We start from the raw sequence: 19,087 nt of genomic DNA on the forward strand, positions 1-19,087 counted from the left end.
AGACTCACTCTGCCCAGGTTGCAGCCTACCAGGATACTTGGTTTCCTTGCCCTTGGCACGTGCGCTTGTGCATGCATAAACGCACATGCACAACAGAACCGGGCCGGGGATCGTGTGCAAAATATATATGGTAGTTTCTGAACGTGGCAATGTTAGTGTCTCTGTCCCTCTCTCCCTCTCCATTTCTTCTTTAACTTCTTGGTGACAGTATTTTCACATCTGGATGAAATGCATGCCCAAATTCAACTGCCCCCCTCACTCATCCCCAGAAGATAATATATGCATATTAGTAGATTTGGATAGGAAACACTAAAACTGTTTGAATCATGTCTGAGTATAATGAAATTTATTTAGCAGGTGAAACCCCGAGGACAAACCATTCAGATTTTTTTTTAAGGTCACTCTGTTTTCAATGAGTTTTAATTGGGAATCCAGGTTTCTATGGGATCTTCTTGCAGTTCCTACCGCTTCCACTGGGTGTCACCAGTCTTTACAAATTGGTTGAGGTTTTTCCTTTGTGTAATGAAGAAGTATGGCCATCTTGAACGAGGGTACTTGAAGTGTACTGTTAGAGGCGCGTGACCAGAAAGCTAGCTACAGTTTGAGTTTGTTTTCCTCCTGTATTGAACACAGATCATCCAGTCTTCAATTTAATTGATTATTTATGTTAAAAATACCTAAAGTTGTATTACAAAAGTAGTTTGAAATCTTTTTGCAAAGTTTACAGGTAACTTTTGAGATATTTTGTAGTCACGTTGCGCAAGTTGGAACCGGTGCTTTTCTGGATCAAACACGCCAAATAAATTGACATTTTGGATATACAGTGGGGCAAAAAAGTATTTAGTCAGCCACCAATTGTGCATGTTCTCCCACTTAAAAAGATGAGATGCCTGTAATTGTTAAGGTTTTCTTCCGATGAAAGAGAGGAGGATCAAAATGCAGCGTGGTTATCTCGATACATCTTTAATAAAGAATATAACGAACAATACAAAAAGACTAAACGTACCATGAAAAAACCACCACAGCCCTATCTTGTGCAAACAAACACAGAGACCGGAACAATCACCCACGAAACACTCAAAGAATATGGCTGCCTAAATATGGTTCCCAATCAGGGACAACGATAAACACCTGCCTCTGATTGAGAACCACTCCAGGCAACCATAGACTTCTCTAGACAACCCCACTAACCACAATCCCATAACCTACAAAAAAACCTAGACAAAACACACCACATAAATAACCCATGTCACACCCTGGCCTGACCAAAATAATAAAGAAAACACAAAATACTAAGACCAGGGCGTGACAGTAATTTTCATCATAGGTACACTTCAACTATGACAGATAAAATGAGGGAAAAAATCATCCAGAAAATCACATTGTAGGGTTTTTAATGAATTTATTTGCAAATTATGGTGGAAAATAAGTATTTGGTCAATAACAAAAGTTTCTCAATACTTTGTTATATACCCTTTGTTGGCAATGACAGAGGTCAAATGTTTTCTGTAAGTCTTCACAAGGTTATCACAAACTGTTGCTGGTATTTTGGCCCATTTCTCCATGCAGATCTCCTCTAGAGCAGTAATGTTTTGGGGCTGTTGCTGGGCCACACAGACTTTCAACTCCCTCCAAAGATTTTCTATGGGGTTGAGATCTGGAGACTGGCTAGGCCACTCCAGGACCTTGAAATACTTCTTACAAAGCCACTCCTTCGTTGCCCGGGCAGTGTGTTTGGGATCATTGTCATGCTGAAAGACACAGCCACGATTCATCTTCAATGCCCTTGCTGATGGAAGGAGGTTTTCACTCAAAATCTCACAACACATGGCCCCATTCATTCTTTCCTTTACACGGATCAGTCGTCCTGGTACCTTTGCAGAAAAACAGCCCCAAAGCATGATGTTTCCACCCCCATGCTTCACAGTAGGTATGGTGTTCTTTGGATGCAACTCAGCATTCTTTGTCTTCCAAACACGATTAGTTTTTACCAAAAAGTTATATTTTGGTTTCATCTGACCATATGACATTCTCCCAATCTTCTTCTGGATCATCCAAATGCTCTCTAGCAAACTTCAGACGGGCCTGGACATGTACTGGCTTAAGCAGGGGGACACGTCTGGCACTGCAGGATTTGAGTCCCTGGCGGCGTAGTGTGTTACTGATGGTAGGCTTTGTTACTTTGGTCCCAGCTCTCTGCAGGTCATTCACTAGGTCCCCCCGTGTGGTTCTGGGATTTTTGCTCACCGTTATTGTGATCGTTTTGACCCCACGGGGTGAGATCTTGCGTGGAGCCCCAGATCGAGGGAGATTATCAGTGGTCTTGTATGTCTTCCATTTCCTAATAATTGCTCCCACAGTTGATTTCTTCAAACCAAGCTGCTTACCTATTGCAGATTCAGTCTTCCCAGCCTGGTGCAGGTCTACAATTTTGTTTCTGGTGTCCTTTGACAGCTCTTTGGTCTTGGCCATAGTGGAGTTTGGAGTGTGACTGTTTGAGGTTGTGGACAGGTGTCTTTTATACTGATAACAAGTTCAAACATGTGTCATTAATACAGATAACGAGTGGAGGACAGAGGAGCCTCTTAAAGAAGAAGTTACAGGTCTGTGAGAGCCAGAAATCTTGCTTGTTTGTAGGTGACCAAATACTTATTTTCCACCATAATTTGCAAATTAATAAATAAAAAATCCTACAATGTGATTTTCAGGATTTTTTTTCTAATTTTGTCTGTCATAGTTGAAGTTTACCTATGATGATAATTACAGGCCTCTCTCATCTTTTTAAGTGGGAGAACTTGCACAATTGGTGGCTGACTAAATTATTTTTTGCCCCACTGTATATCGAAGGAATTAATCAAACAAATGGACCATTTCTAATGTTTATGGGACATTTTGGAGTGCCAACAAAAGAAGCTCGTCAAAGGTAAGGCATAAATTCTATTTTTTATTTCTGAGTTTTGTGTCGCACCTGCAGGGTTGAAAATGCTTTTCTCTCTTTGTTTACTATGGTGCTATCCTCAGATAATAGCATTGTTTGCCTTCACTGAAAAGCCTTTTTGAAATCTGACATGTGACAAGTGTAGCTTTAATTTGCTATTTTGCATGTGTGATTTAATGAAAGTTTGATTTTTATAGTAATTTATTTGAATTTGGCGCTCTGCATTTTCTCTGGCTTTTGGCCCGGTGGGTCCCACATATCCCAGGTATCCATGTTGGTGATATGAATGGTGTCAGGATAATGAAAACCGAGGAAGGATCAACAACATTGTAGTTATTCCACAATACTAACCTAAATGACAGAGGTAAAATATGGGACCCTGTACAGAATAAATATATTCCCAAAGCATAGATCCTGTTTGCAACAAGGCACTAAAGTCAAACTCCCCAAAAATATGGCAAGGCAACTAAACTTTTGTCCTAAACATGAAGTGTTATATCTGGGGCAAATCAAGTACAACACATTACTGAGTACCATTCTCCATATTTTCAAGTATAGTGATGGCTGCATCATGTTATAGGTATGCTTGTAATCGTTATGGACTGGAGTTTTTCAGGATGAAAAAAGAAGCGGAATGAAGCTAAGCACAAATGCAAAATCCTAGAGGAAAACCTGGTTTAGTCTGCTTTCCACCAGACACTGTGAGATGAATTCAGCTTTCAGCAGGACAATAACCTAAAACACAAGGCCAAATCTACACTGGAGTTGCTTACCAAGAAACAGTGAATGTTCCTGAGTGGCCGAGTTACAGTTTTGGCTTAAAAAACACAACAAAAGGTGAAGGGCTTTGAATACTTTTTTAGAAGGCACTGTACATGCCTGAAAAAAAAAGAAATAGACACAAACACAGACACAAAAAATGTTGTTCATATAAACACATGGATCATGTTTATCTTAATATAAACATCCAAACACACAGATTGACAGTCACATTGGCTGGAAGGGGACAATGGCCGTTACACATCCTAGAGCAGAATGCCATGTGTGCGTCCCCTCTAGCCTCTGTCCTCCTCCCAGCCCATCTCCCTGTGACCCTTCCATGACCTTCTACGCTACAGGGTCATCCCAGAGGTCAGGGCTTAGTAACAGAGAACTACGCCATAAAATTACAGTCACAGAGCCACAACTGGATAATGATGACACACTACGCCCTCAAGGTAACCATGCTTTACACATCACACCACTAAGCACCAACCCGCAGACATATCATTTCCCCTGCCATGCCCGGACAACACAATGAATCACCAACACTGTGGCTGGACATTCCAGTGTTGGACTTTAGCCTCCCCTTGATCTTAAAATGGGTGGAGCTGGGCAGTAAACAACCACAACAACTTCGGATAAACAAACTCATCACGTAAGGGGGGGAATTTCTTAGGCCCTATTTTCACTTCAAATATCTATTTAATATTCTGCTTAAAGCAAAGGTTTGGCTGACAATGGCCCTGAGCTGTACCTATTGACTGACTGCGTCCTTCCTCTGAGTGAGGATTACTGTTTTCCACCCTTTTTTTCATTTGACAATGGAATGATTAATTAGGATACCTGCTGCGGCTGCATAAACAGGTTTGTTCTGTCAAAAAAAAATTGTCCGGTGGTAATTTAATAACAGGACTGTTTTTCCAGATCTTCAAGCTATTTTGTTTGTGTGGCCTCGAAATAACAATTTCCATATGTATTTATAACGACATCATATGCAGCGTTCCACTGGGGTCCTTTGAAAAACTAGACAGAGATCAAGAGGTAAAACTTTATTTGGATAGTGCCATGTAGATGATCTACAGATTGTCATACTATCAACAAACAATATGTTGATAAGCAAATGCTTGCTAAGGTTAGGTTAAGAATAAGGGTTAGGGTATGGTTAGGGCTAGGGCTAGGGTAAGGGTTAAGTTTAGAGTTAGGATAAGGTTTTGGGTTTGTGGATAGTTTGTTTAAATGTGGTCAACATATGCAAAATTACTTAGCAGGTTGTAATGCAACAAAATAGGAAAAATGCAAGGGGGTTGAATACTTTCGCAAGCCACTGTACAAACCATCTACTTAGAACAATCCAAATAAAGTGTTACCCAAAGATGTACTTCAGTTTGAGACTGCATTTAAGTGCAGGCAGGGCTAAAATAACACTCATCACGATTGAGTTTCTCTATCAACTTACAAAACTTCCACAGAAGTTTCTGGAATTTGATATTCTTTCTGCACCACATTATTCTCCACTTCCCACATGGCCAGTGTGTGTGCTGATCATCTGTCTCCTCTTGGTAGAATGAGTGCCACATGGACTAATAAAAACCCAGGTAATGGCAGTCAGCAAATAAAAAAAATACTTTGAGAGCGCCGAGCGGCCACTGCACTGACACTTCAATTTCCTCCCCAGCAGGAGAGATAGGGAGAACAGAGGTGAGGCATTATATAGTCCACATCACTGGGACAGTCTGGTTCATTTTTTACCCACAATACAACCCCGACGGACTGACTTCCAGATTCCATAGACAAGACCATTTCCTTCTGACATCCATCCCTCCTCCTCCCCCTAGCTCAAAATGGAAGCTTGTTTTCTTTCGATAAATACGAAATGTGTCAGCCTTCCTGCTTCTAAGGTCTTTGAGGAGGGTTATATCACAATGTCTTCAGACATTACAGTGTGTGTGTGTGTTTCTGGGTGTGTGTGTACTTCTGTGTGTGCACATCCTTATGCGTGTTTGCCTCTGTGTATGTGTGCCTGTGTGTATGTGTGTGTGCCAGTGTGTGTGTGTATGTGTGTCTGTTTGTGTGTGGGCCTGTGTGTGTGTGGGTGTGTGTGTCCCTGTGTGTGTGCGCCTTTGTGTGTGCATGTTCCCTCCTGCTCAATCATTGGTAGATATGTAGATGGAGCTTCATTATAACACAGCAGCAGATGTCTGTCTCCCAATTACATTATCGCTGCAATAACCAGCCCTGAATACTACCTGGCCCAGTGTGTAGAGTCCATCACAAAATGGGCCCATGGCAAGAACACACTCCATTTGTTAATGATATTACCAGACATTTACAAAATCATTCCCTTGTAATAACTGGAGTTCATTACAAAAAGTGTGGGTTAGTATTGTAAGTAATCTGATGTCTTGTGTGTGTGTGTGTGTGTGTGTGTGTGTGTGTGTGTGTGTGTGTGTGTGTGTGTGTGTGTGTGTGTGTGTGTGTGTGTGTGTGTGTGTGTGTGTGTGTGTGTGTGTGTGTGTGTGTGTGTGTGTGTGTATAAATGTGTATAAGTGCGTATAAGTGTGTATAAGAGTGTGAATGTGTTTGTGTGTGTGTGAATGTGTGAGTGAGTGAGTGAGTGTGTGTGTGTGTGTGTGTGTGCGCCTGCGCGCGTGTGTATGTTTGTATATATGCGTGTGTGTGTGTGCACGTCTGCATGCATGTGTGTGTGTGTGAGTGTGTGTGTGTTTGTGTGTGTATAAGTGCGTATAAGTGTGTATAAGAGTGTGAATGTGTTTGTGTGCACGTCTGCATGCATGTGTGTGTGTGTGTGTGTGTATATATGTTAGTATATGTGAGTGTGTGTGTGTGTGTGTGTGTGTGGGTGTGTTTCTCTACCTGGTCCTCTTCTCCTCCTCCCTCCTCGTCATACTTCAGGATGTTGTCTCTGACATCGTCCTCGGGGTCAATAAGCAGCTGCTTGGCCTGACGCTCCTTATCACGACGCTTCATCCATACCACAAACAACAACACAAGAACTACAGAGGAGGAATGGAAAGGGAGGCAGAGAGGGATCGAGAGAGAGAGATATAAAGAAATAAAAAGAGAGCAAAATATCCCATATTACAAAACATAAGATATTTTGCATACACATGTAAATCAATTCAGAACGTAAACCTTGCCACGAGATTGATCAGTGCTAATCTATCTTTTGGGTAATCCAGAAATAATCTACTGCTATCTCTTGCACATGGCGTTTAGCTCCTTAATAATCCCTGCGGCTATGTTTAGGAATGGTAAGGGGTGACATTTATCTTGTTTTGTACAGTGCCTTGCAAAAGTATTTATCCCCCTTGGCGTTTTTTCCTATTTTGTTGCATTACAACCTGTAATTTGAATAGATTTTTACTTGGATTTCATGCTTTGTTTCACAATAAAACAAGATTTTGCATCTTCACAGCATGTGCTTGTGTAAATCAAATGATTACAAACCCCCCAAAAATCTATTTTAATTGCAGATTGTAAGTCAACAAAATAGGAAAAATGCCAAGGGGGTGAATACTTTCGCAAGGCACTGTATGTGTGTGGTGGGCGGGGTGACGGCACTGGTGTCCGGTGTGTGTGTGTGTGTGTGTGTGTGTGTGTGTGTGCATGCGTGTACTGAGGCAAAGCGGCAGTGGGACACTCACTGAGCAGAATAATGATGCAGAGCAGGATGGCGATGATGGCGCCCGTGCCCAGCCCTGCAGCGACGATGTGCTGCTGGTCGGTGCAGTCCCCGTTGTGGTCACACTGACACACCTTGACCCGCAGGTAGGATGTGTTGGACATGGGCAGGTTGCCAGAGTCAGTGATGATGATAGGGATCTCGTAGATGCCGCTTTCCAGGAAACCGATCTTCAGGCTCAACTGGGCAAAGTCACCTGGGGGTGGGAGGGAGTGGGGGAGGATGAGAGCGGGAGGGAGGGAGACAAAAAGGAAGAGAAAGAGAGAGAAATAGAACATTTTTACTTCACAACAAAAAACGAAATAACACAAAACAACACTAACCTTAACCTCTACATAACAAATCCAAGTGCAACTATTTCATCTCTGAACTTATCTATATTGAGTATACAAATTAGATAATCAATTTATTACTACTGGGAAAAAAGCTGAACAGAACAGCATAACTTCATATACCTGGACGTTGCCAGCATATGTCATCCAAAACATGGTCAGGATTTATATTTATAATTTTATAAACCCACTGATGACCTTTTGATAATGGCGCTTAGGCTAAACTCCCCCAGATCCTACTAACCATTTGGCTGTTATACTATTAAGATATTTATTCACTATGGTTTACACTCACAACATCTAACCACTAGCAACGCACAACAAATGAGTCATTCCTCTTTTTTTGTGTTGGCATAATTAGCATAATCAATTAGTGAGCTGCTTGATAAAGCGAAGGCCTGCTATTAATCTCTTTTATAGTACATTGTCTACATTGAGGTCATGTGAGGAACTCACACTGAGAATACTGTCTACTGTTATAGGTCACTGCACCTGACCCTATGGAAAGCCTGAAACCACATGTCAACCCATGGACATGAAGCCTATACAGTACTGCCTCTATGCCAGTGCCAAGCACATACAGTCCCAAACCCTATTATCACCAACCAAATAACTAGGGCCACACGGTGGTTCTCCATTTTCACTGGCAGTTAATTGATGAATGTCATTTATTGGCCAGAATGTCCGTCTCTGATTACATGGGAAGAATGAAAACCAGAAGTACTGCCGACCCACAGGCCCAGGTATATTGATTAGCCCTCATTTTGTTATTGTTGTGTCTTACCACTGAGCCGTGTGATGGTCCAGTTTCTCTGTATGTCTGAGGGCCTGTTAGCCAGCTCGAATGCGAAGGGTCCGGCATTGGGGCTGAGGTCTCCGTCTAGTGCTGTGATGTTGAAGCCGTTGGGCTCAGGTTTCTCACACATCTCAGTCTCCTGGGGGTAGACATGGGGCGCGTTGTCATTTATGTCCAGCAGGAAGATCTGCAGGGTGCCTGTACCGCTCGCTGGGGGGATGCCTGGACGGGACAACACACACAGATAGACAGAGACACACGCACGCACACACATTGATAAAAATATAGATTTGAATAAATCAACATAACCATAAGGGGAAATATATAAAGAAGTGATCTGCCTCATTTTAATGCATGATGTCTCACTGCACTGTGGTAATGCATAAAGTCCTTATCCTGAGCCTGGTGCTTGGTGGTAAACTAGGGCATAGAGGAGCAGCAGCAGCCACCCTGCAGGGACAGGACCCCTCCAGATGGGGGGAGGGCAGAGGGTCTGGGTGTGTGATCTGAAGAGAGTGTGTCTTCCTGACGAAGGGGGAGGCCACGGGGTGAGAATACTAAAGCAGACAGACAGAGAAGAGCCTACTGTCGTTGCCTTAGCCCCGGAGCCCCAGAGCCTCAGCTCCTCTATGTATTCATGGGGCTAAGAGGCTTTTTTTGCCATTCAGGCCACGCTCAAAGGAGCTAGTCATCCAATCCTAACCTATTAATGCTGAGAAAACTCTATATTGGGTGAGTTTAAGCCTATTGGCCTGTGCTGTGCTCTGTGGAACAGGCTAAACCTGAACAGAGGTAAATCCAGTCAGGGAAGGAGAGAGGAGAGAGGTGAACACGTCCACAGTGTGTCTGTTTAGTCTGGGCTGGCTCGGAAACAATTCCTTCAACAGGGTGGCTTTTGCTACATTGATAACAGGGACAATGTTAACCTTGAACAAGGTAGCTGGGTTTGACATTTTTGCTTGCTAAAAACAATATTCTCCTAGGTTACTTGTGGGAAGCAGATATTAGAGCCTGATGGCTAGGCTACGTACCGCTGTCAGAGGCCAGGAAGGTGGCACTGTACATGTTGTCCTTCACGTAGGGCGATTCACGGTCCAGGACGGCGATGGTTGTGATGTGCCCGGTGTTAGGGTCGATTCTCAGCCAGTTGGCTGGGTCTGAGAGCCTGGTGTATCTGAGAATACAAAGGACGAGTCAAAAGAGAACCATTGTGCTCTCCCACAAGCTTGATTTGGTGCGTAAATTCAGACAAACAAAAAGGTGTAATGGGTCTGCACTCAAAAAGATGTCACATAAAGCTTACTTCCTGATTCTACTTTTAAAAATGATTTTCATTTTCACAGCCTTCTTCAGTGTGTACATTTACAGAGGACGAGGAAAGCTTACAGAAGATACAAGACAACCTTACATGTTAGTTTTTCATTTGTAAATGTAAGGCTAAAGGTGTTGAATGTTCAGTAAAAGGGAATGTTTTCATTGACGTAATGCTAGTCAGTGCTTTGAGCAAACTGTATGAACAATTCTGCATGAATACAGCTATTTAGTGTCATTACTACCTAATGGTCTGCTGCATGAATCTATCAGGGTCCTGTGCTGTGAAGGTGGTTAGTGCTGATTCTGGTTGCATCCCCTCCTCAAGTTTGATGAGTTTGGGGTTGGGTTCAAAGTTAGGGCTCTCGTTGACATCGATGACCCTGATGGAGACCGTGGCGGTGGACTGGCGAGGGGAGTGGATGCCCCGTGCGAGGGACACCTCGTTCACCGCTACCACCGTCAACACGTACGTCCTGCTGATCTCATAGTCGATTGGCTGTAGGGAGGAAACCAACAGTATATAAGTGTACTGTATGTTTCATTGAGTGTAAGAGAATGGATGGATAAAGTATTTATTCTGTTTTTCTTGATCAGTAAAATATTAGTATTATTTTTCTAATGCCATAAGACAAAGAGCCCAGGAGAAGTCAACTAGGAGCTACTGTAGCTAGTTCTACAACAGTTGACCAATTAGTCTTCAATTGCTATACACACACGCGCGCGCGCACACGCGCGCAAACACACACACACACACACACACACACACACACACACACACACACACACACACACACACACACACACACACACACACACACACACAGAGAGAGAGAGTTAAATAAAACAGTTGACATGCACCTTTGCTCTCTCTGCTATAGATAACTCCTATAGCTTGCAAACATAGAAGGCATTATAAACTATTCATTTAATCTTTAAGAGCTGTCTTCGCTATTCATGGTCAGTGACCCCTAGTGGGGCCCCCATGGGGGGGTGGATTGAGTCTGAGGGGGTAGCAGCCAGTCTCACCTTGACAACAGTTACCAGGCCCTCGTTAGTGGTGGGGTCGGTTGGCACGGAGAACCTGCCGGTGGGGTCGCCCCCGGTGATCTTGTAGACAGTGTTCCAGGCTGGCGTGTTGGGCTGGTCTTTGTCTGTCACCGTTAGGTTGGCCACGATGACATTCACCCGGTTCTCAGGCACCTCTCCAAAGAACTGCATGAATAAAAGATGGGGGATGGGACAGAGAGCAGTTAGAGAGCAGTTAGACATACTGCTGCGCCAGTGGAAAACACAGGCTCTGTGCTCCAGCACTACACTCCCGACATTTCAGGTAAATAAATGTCCACAACAACTTATCATGTTATCTTCACCATCTCGGTCTGATAGAAAAACAATACACTTACATTACACAGAGGGGAAGCATCTCTCACAAATACATTCAGCATCTTTCTCTGCTCTCTTCTCCTCTGCTCTCGCTCATCTCCTCTTTGTCTGCCTGATGTACTTAGGATGTCAGAACTTACATGTGTCAACATCTGCAAGCAAGGCTGAGTGTGTACTATGTGTGGGTTAAGTACATATAGACAGTGTGACAGTGCTATGACTGTAACACACAGTGTGGTGTAGTACATGGATGTGAAGCTGTGTTCTTTCTCACCGTCTCTGCAGTGAACTCCGGTGGGTTGTCATTGATGTCCGTGACTTTGATGACGGCGGTGGCGGTGTTGGAGAGACCGTACATGGGGTTGCCCTCCATGTCTGTGGCCTGGATGATCAACGTGTACTGAGGCACTTTCTGCAAGAAGAATAACATGTTGGAAAAGAATGAACTCTGTATACGAATAACACCTAAACCCTTGTGTTGAGCCTTACGTGTAGGTTGAATCTTACATAAACCAAACTAATGATCATTTTCAATTTCTCTAAATTATTAAGTTCAATTTCTCTTATCCTAACAAACTAATATCTGTCAAACCACAATGAGGAGGTTGAGGAATCCTAGTTATTCTCACAATGATCAAGTCTACATCATTTCCCTGTGGAGAGAGAGAAAGGATTTATAGAAGTCTGCTTGCTGTGGGAGAGCAACACTTCCACATTTCCACTATGTGTAGCATCATGGTGCATGATGGGTAATCCCACTGTAATAAATTACTCCCTTCACATTAAAAGCCACTCAAGTGACTAGGTAATGAGAATTGGGCAAATTACTTTCACGGTGGCAACTGCCGTACATATAACAGCTATAACAGTGGCCCCAGGGGTGAACTTGATATAGCAGGCCAGCTAGCCAGATTGCCCTCGCCAGAATTGCACCAACTGGCTTTGTTTCCCCACCTCAACTTAAATATTTATTTTGTCACTTCCATCCAGTATAAGCAAGACCATCGCCATGCAATTAAATAGGAGAGTGTTACCATTAATAGCAACGGGGAGAAAAATAAACATTTATCTGCTCAATGATGCATGTTGCCTCCTTGTTAGAGGCAATAAGTATGAAGTGGGCGATGAGTCCATTTCTTGGCTCCGTTGGTAAAATGGTAATCAGTCATGCTTAGCGAGCTTAATTAGTTTTGAGACACAGTGAAGATTATCATCAGCAAAAACAACCCAAAACTACACTGTTCTGTTTGTTTTCAAATCTGTATCTGCAATCCACAGCTCATTTAGGTAAACAAAGGAAAGGATATCTTGACTTATGCATGTTAGAGGAGTGGTGTGCAGCAAAGGAGGCGCACACATGAATTAATGTGATTAATGGCTCTGATACTGGGACTGTAACCTTAATGCTACTGCATTGGGGGTTTAATAGGCACACATATGCGCGTGCACACGCATACACAAACTCCTGTATTGCGTACCTCTCTGTCCAGGCCGGCTGCGACGGTAATGATGCCTCCTGTCTTATTGTTGATGGTGAACATGTTGGATGTCGGGCTCTCAGGATTCTGGGATACAATCTTGTAGCGCAGCATCCCATTGGCTGTTTTGGGGTCATCTTTGTCAACAGACGTTACCGTCATAACAAAGGTCCCTGAGTGATGACAAGACAGACAGAAGATGCAAATAGGGTTTTTTAAACAGTATGACCTTGTTTTATTTCAGTACTGCATTTAATTTACCTACAGTCATTAAACTACTTCCCTTTTATGAGGATCCATTGACTAATATGGAGCACAGACAAAACATAGCCCCCAAAAAACTTTGGCTTTGTCTGAAATGTTGACAAAGCACTTCTACAAGAGAATACATTCTATTGGCAGAGATCTTATCCATATCGAACAGCAGCAAAATTAACAAAATGATTACCCCCTGTGATTAATGCTGTTTTATCTACTGATAGCTTAGTGGCCCCGAAGGCCAGACGATAGGAAGCCTGGGAGGTTGGTCTAGGCCACTACCTGGTTTAGACCCCTCAGGGATCGTGCCGTTCCATATCTGATGGATGAACTCTGGCCGGTTGTCGTTCATGTCAATCACATTGATTACAATGTCGATGGGGCTCTCTACTTGGTTACCATTCAGATCCACAGCATGGGCTCTCAGCTGCAGGGAGACACCAGAGAGATATCAGCACTCAGCTGACTGTGGTGGTCACATGCATACACATGCATGCAAGAACCAAACAATAAACATTCAGCAAAAACACTTAAATTTGCCTGAGCAGAACTTTGGCGTTGTAATGGCTCTCTTACTTCAGCTATTTCCAATTATAGAAAAAAAATAAACCCAGAAATGTGCCTTTCAATAATGTAAATGCTTGTTTGTTCATAGTGCAGCGCTTCCAGGGATGTCTGCTCCATTATACCTTCATTGCAAACCTGCAATTTATTGTTTTTTTCTGTCTGCCCACTGTCTAATATAAGTCTCACCCTGACTACCAAGGGACCTTGAGCACATGCCAGTCAACCTCCTGGAGTATACAGACAATGTATTAGCCAAAGAGGACACATACCTCTGGATAAAGAATGCTTAATGCTTGGTACACTGTTTAGAAACCTTTTACTGTAACTGTTCAGCATGTCTGCCGTTTCTCCAGTTCACTGAACTGCACAAGGCCAAGCTTCTCTCTCTCTATTACCTAAAGTGAATGCACATCACTTTAGGTGGTGCTGAACCAAAGAAAGCTTGGGATGAATAGGACCCGCATACACTATTGCTCCACCGTCCCGTTATTTGGCTAGAAAATAACAATGTTTTGATCCAAAGTGGATCTTGACTTTGTCAGTATGCGTGGTCCTAATCATCTCCTCTCTCTCACGTAGACCCATGTGTGTGTGTATGAGACTTACATGGAAGTTGGAAATGTGTTCTCTATCCAGGGGTTTCATGACGGACAGCTCTCCAGAGATGGGGTGGATGATGAAGATGCCAGTGGGCGGCTGGTCAGCTCCTGGTCCAGTCACACTGTACCTCAGGGAGCGGTTCTTGTCATTGTCCGACCGGATCTGTTTCAGAACCCAAAGGTACGTTGGTCAATGATCAATAATCAATTATGGGTATATAAACTGTTCGGTGTTGATGGGTCGCCCCGCGCTAGAGTCCCGTTGGTGAGTGGTACAGACAGATCTTCCTCCCTTGCGTGTGTGTATGTGTCTAAACTATATGTGAGTGTGATGTATTTGAGCCTCTGTGTTTTCCCTGGTCTGTCTATCTCTACCCATAAGCCTTGGTATCCATGGTGTGTCTGGATGGTGCCTGGTGCCTCTCCCTTGTGTCATCCATTAAACTCAGCCCCCTAATGCTTCTGGATTAAATATAATACACACAGACAGTATATACTGGACTTAGCACTATGTCAGGAACCAGTAAGCTTATGTTGAGAAAGGATATACTTCTTAACTGACATGAGAAGGATAGCCAGTCCTCCATCATTCATATCCACCCACCCCTTGCCCCTTGAGCACATGATAAAGTGAGGATAATATCTCAACAGGAAGGGAAACTGAGGGAAACAAGCCACTGGAGGGCTCTTTGTCCTTTTCACTCTCATCTCTAAAGCTACATAATAGCAGGGACATTCATAGTGACGGCTTGCCTGACTGGGAGAGGGAAATCAGATACTTTAGCACGAGCACTTGACCTTTCAGGACGTGGAGTCAATATGGTGGTGGATTAAGTGATAATGATGGTAGAACAGAAATGACCGGTCCAAAATCTGCTGCTGCTCCGTAGAGCCATGAAGCTCAGAATAAGAGTACCGTCTCCTTTCAGGTTGTGGATAACCGGTGTGTGCGTGTGTGTGTGTGTGTGTGTGTGTGTGTGTGTGTGTGTGTGTGTGTGTGTGTGTGTGTGTGTGTGTGTGTGTGTGTGTGTGTGTGTGCCTGTGCCTATGTGTGTGGCATCTTACCCGGACCAGGTCCTGGGGGAACTCTCCTCTGGAGTTCTCTGGGACGTTGATTGGGGGGATTACCCAGTCCCTTTTCATGCGTTTGAGCTGGCCCACAGAGCTGCTGTCTGTCTGCCGCGATGGGAACCAGATCTCCTGGAGACCCTGGGACAGAGCTGGGAGAGCTGGGATATCTTGGACCTGGAGGAGAGAAATAACATCTGTTTACCAACTTAGCACATCATTTTTTAAATGATTTTCTTAATAATCCTGTTTACATGGACACATCTGAAATCAGGCTACCTGATAGGAGTGATAAATGCAGAAAATCAGCAATCAAAATAAACTTGGGCATAATAAGAGGGAGGATCGCTCGGCTAGTGCTAGTGCACAGATCAAATACACAGCTTGAATTCAGATTAAAGTGTTTACATTTCCTAATTCTTCCAAAGATTGCTCAGAAAACCAGGTGTTTTAATCGGCATATGCTGACTTCGATTATGACCTTAGGCCGATTAAGATGTTTACATGACTAAAGCTATACTCAACCTACTGCCATAATCACTTTAATATTGAATTATTAGTGTGCATGTAAACATACTCATTGAACTATACCAGCTAGAGGACCCAACATAGGAGGGGGAGGCTTTTTGATGTGGTCATATTATATTTTAGGATCCATTTCATTTTTGAGAATTCAGTGAAGGCTAACATTGCCTTCATACATGTGATGATGTTTTTGAACAGCCTCTCTTTCCAGGCTCTCTTCTCCATGGCTGGGAATGAGAGTAGTGTTTGAGATTCTTTGTCGAGGATAGTACTGTAGCCCCTCAGTTAGCTTTAAATCACAGACCTCCTCTCATGTCCTGATAAAAGCATGCACGAACACGCAGGCACACAGACACAAACAGGCAAACAGGCACACACACACACACACGCACATGCACACACACACACACACACACACACACACACACACACACACACACACACACACACACACACACACACACACACACACACACACACACACACACACACACACACACACGCACACACTTCTAAAATGGATGTGCCATCCTCCCTTGGCTGTAATGAAAGTGATTTGAAACAAAGCAGGATGGTACCTGCAAGCCAGACTCTATATAGCCAGATGGCTCCATTTGCCTTCGCTGTTCCACAGAGAGAGAGACTGTTGGGAGTGAGACCCAAGTAGCGCCAGAGAAGTCACAATAACCTTGAATGCCCGATAGAAAATGTAAACAAGACGCTGGCAAACTAAGGTAGAACAGTCATCCTGTAGAACAGTCACTCTTCAGAAAGTCCCTTCTTAACTCTCTCTCGTCCGTCTGTAATTACTGATCGTCAATTTGTTACACAATATCCAAAGCACTAAAACTAACCTAAAGCCACAGTCTGTGGAAACAGACAAATTAATGACAGTTTTGCCACGTTACAACACGAGCCCCATCCCACGCAGCCTCACCATGCACGCAGCCCCTCCCTGACCATCTGCGGAGATGTCGGAGCGCCTCCACTAATCATGTTTGAAATCCGATTATGCTGCTTTCACACATTTGAAATGCAGAGAGGCAAGCGGACAGATAGCGGGGAACATGCATCAGAAATATCTATTACCCTATTAAACCGAAGGAAAGAGTGAGAGCGGTAATTATTTCTGACCTGGCGGCTGGAATGATGAATGGTGTGGAGGGTTTGCTTAGCAGTCTCAGCCCCAGCACAGTCACATCTATCTATCTCTGGAGAGTACTGGAGGTCTCTCTGCCCCCTACATCCTCTGACTGCTAGACTACACTTCAGTATCCCTGAGAGCTTGGGAGTGTTTGTGTACTGTGTGTGAGAGAGATTGTGGTGTTGTGTGTGTGTGTGTGTGTGTGTGTGTGTGTGTGTGTGTGTGTGTGTGTGTGTGTGTGTGTGTGTGTGTGTGTGTGTGTGTGTGTGTGTGTGTGTGTGTGTGCGCGTGCATGCGTGCGCGTGTGTGCGGCTATAGACAAGTACAAAATCGCCCTCTCCAAAGCCTAGGGTAGGTCTTGGTTTTCAGCCTGACTCCTGTGGTGATGTTTATGCTGATGGTGGTGGTGGTTGGGAAGGTCACCCTAGGCGATTTTGTACTTGTCTATAGCCATACACACAGATAGATAGATAGATATATGTGACTGTGCTGGGGCTGAGACTGCTAAGCCAATCATTACTTTTTCATTGATTAAAACATTCCCCTAGGGCCGATGCGTTCGCAGTGTTTGCTAATATAGCATCTAACCGCTGATGTGATTATGGATCACATGATGATAATTCATGACAATCATTGCATTGGAGAGAGAACCACATAACCACACCAGTGTTTCCCCTATATTAATTTAACAATGGTGGGCCGCTGCTGCTAAATTGTGACCAGCTCTTCCGAAGAAACATGATGTATTTGGTAAAACATTTTCAGGGTCGACTTAAACGACTAAAACCAGATATAAAGTATGACCAAATTATAATGGAGCTATATACCGTAGTTATTATTTGGGTATGAGTTAACATAATATGAATTTTTAAAAGTGAGATTTTCACTGGACAGTTACTTTAAAATGGTTCATTTTCACTCAGCCACATGGCAAATGTGTAGAATTGCAGGAAATTAGCTTTAAAACAGAAACATTCTGTCTCAGCAGAGGAGGGCATCAAATTATTTTTGTCATAGACCACGTCATTGGCCACGTCCACTACCAAACCCCCCAACCCCATCCCCCTTTACTAACTTTGCCACCTCTGCTAAAAAATATCTTAGGGGAAACCCTGACACGTGGCCCAATAAACTGGTGAGATTGACTTCTATATTCTATTATAGATGTGATTACTACCAATGTAGCCCCGAGACTACTGCGCAGCTCCAATGGACTGCCGTGCAGAATAAATACTGTATCAACCCACAATCACTTGTGGGTGCATCACTTCTTGATGCACCCATCCCGTTAGCGGGATCATTTTTGTCAACATCCGCTGAATTGCAGAGTGCCAAATTCAAATTAAATTACTAAAAATATTTAATTTTCATGAAATCACAAGTGCAATATAGCAAAACACAGTTTAGAGTTAATCCACCTGGCGTGTCAGATTTCAAAAAAGCTTTTCGGCGAAAGCATACCAAGTGTTTATGTAAGGACGTCTCTCTCAGCAGACAAAACATTACAAACAGCTAGCAGCCAAGTAGATTGGTCACGAAAGTCAGAAAAGCAAGAAAATGAATCACTTACCTTTCATGATCTTTAGATGTTTGCACTCATGAGACTCCCAGTTACACAATAAATGTTCCTTTTGTTCCATTAAGATTATTTTTATATCCAAAATACCTCCATTTGGTTGGCGCGTTATGTTCAGAAATCCACAGGCTCGAGCGGTCACGATGGGGCAGACGAAAATTCCAAATAGTATCCGTAAAGTTCGTAGAAACATGTCAAACGTTTTTTATAATCAAACCTCAAAGGTTGTTTTTACAATATATAATCGATAATATTTCAACCGGACTGTAGCTTCTTCAATAGGAGAGAGAGAGAAAATGTCTGCTCCATTCTGTTGGCGCATGCAAAACGCTGCTGGCACCCAGCCATCCAATGATGCGATGTTATCTTTCTCACTCATTTTTCAAAATAAAAGCCTGAAACTATGTCTAAAGACTGTTCACAACATGTGGAAGCCATAGGAAGATGAATCGGGTTGATATCCATTGAAATGGAGCAAAGGCAGGCAATGGAACAGAGAGCTTTCAGGAAAAACAGCACTTCCGGGTTGAATTTTCCTCGGGTTTTCGCATGCAATATCAGTTCTGTTATACTCACAGACAATATTTTGACAGTTTTGGAAACTTTAGAGTGTTTTCTATCCTAATCCGACAATTATATGCATA

The 19,087-nt window shown here is 43.3% G+C and overlaps 1 protein-coding gene across 1 annotated transcript in view; it reads right to left on the reverse strand.

Moving 5' to 3' along the window:
* The window catches only part of LOC109874930 (cadherin-2), a 106,026-nt gene that overhangs the window by 14,439 nt on the left and 72,500 nt on the right, over positions 1–19,087 (reverse strand). The window contains exons 4-14 of the mRNA XM_031810258.1: positions 15,196–15,375; positions 14,138–14,293; positions 13,247–13,391; positions 12,707–12,879; positions 11,503–11,640; positions 10,872–11,057; positions 10,088–10,341; positions 9,563–9,705; positions 8,520–8,753; positions 7,366–7,599; positions 6,575–6,714 (exon numbers count right to left, since the gene is read on the reverse strand). Coding sequence (XP_031666118.1) covers positions 6,575–6,714; positions 7,366–7,599; positions 8,520–8,753; positions 9,563–9,705; positions 10,088–10,341; positions 10,872–11,057; positions 11,503–11,640; positions 12,707–12,879; positions 13,247–13,391; positions 14,138–14,293; positions 15,196–15,375 — 1,983 coding nt within the window. The remainder of the gene's footprint in view (positions 1–6,574; positions 6,715–7,365; positions 7,600–8,519; positions 8,754–9,562; positions 9,706–10,087; positions 10,342–10,871; positions 11,058–11,502; positions 11,641–12,706; positions 12,880–13,246; positions 13,392–14,137; positions 14,294–15,195; positions 15,376–19,087) is intronic.

Source organism: Oncorhynchus kisutch, linkage group LG30 (genome assembly GCF_002021735.2).
Source record: "Oncorhynchus kisutch isolate 150728-3 linkage group LG30, Okis_V2, whole genome shotgun sequence".
Classification (NCBI taxonomy): Eukaryota; Metazoa; Chordata; class Actinopteri; order Salmoniformes; family Salmonidae; genus Oncorhynchus; species Oncorhynchus kisutch.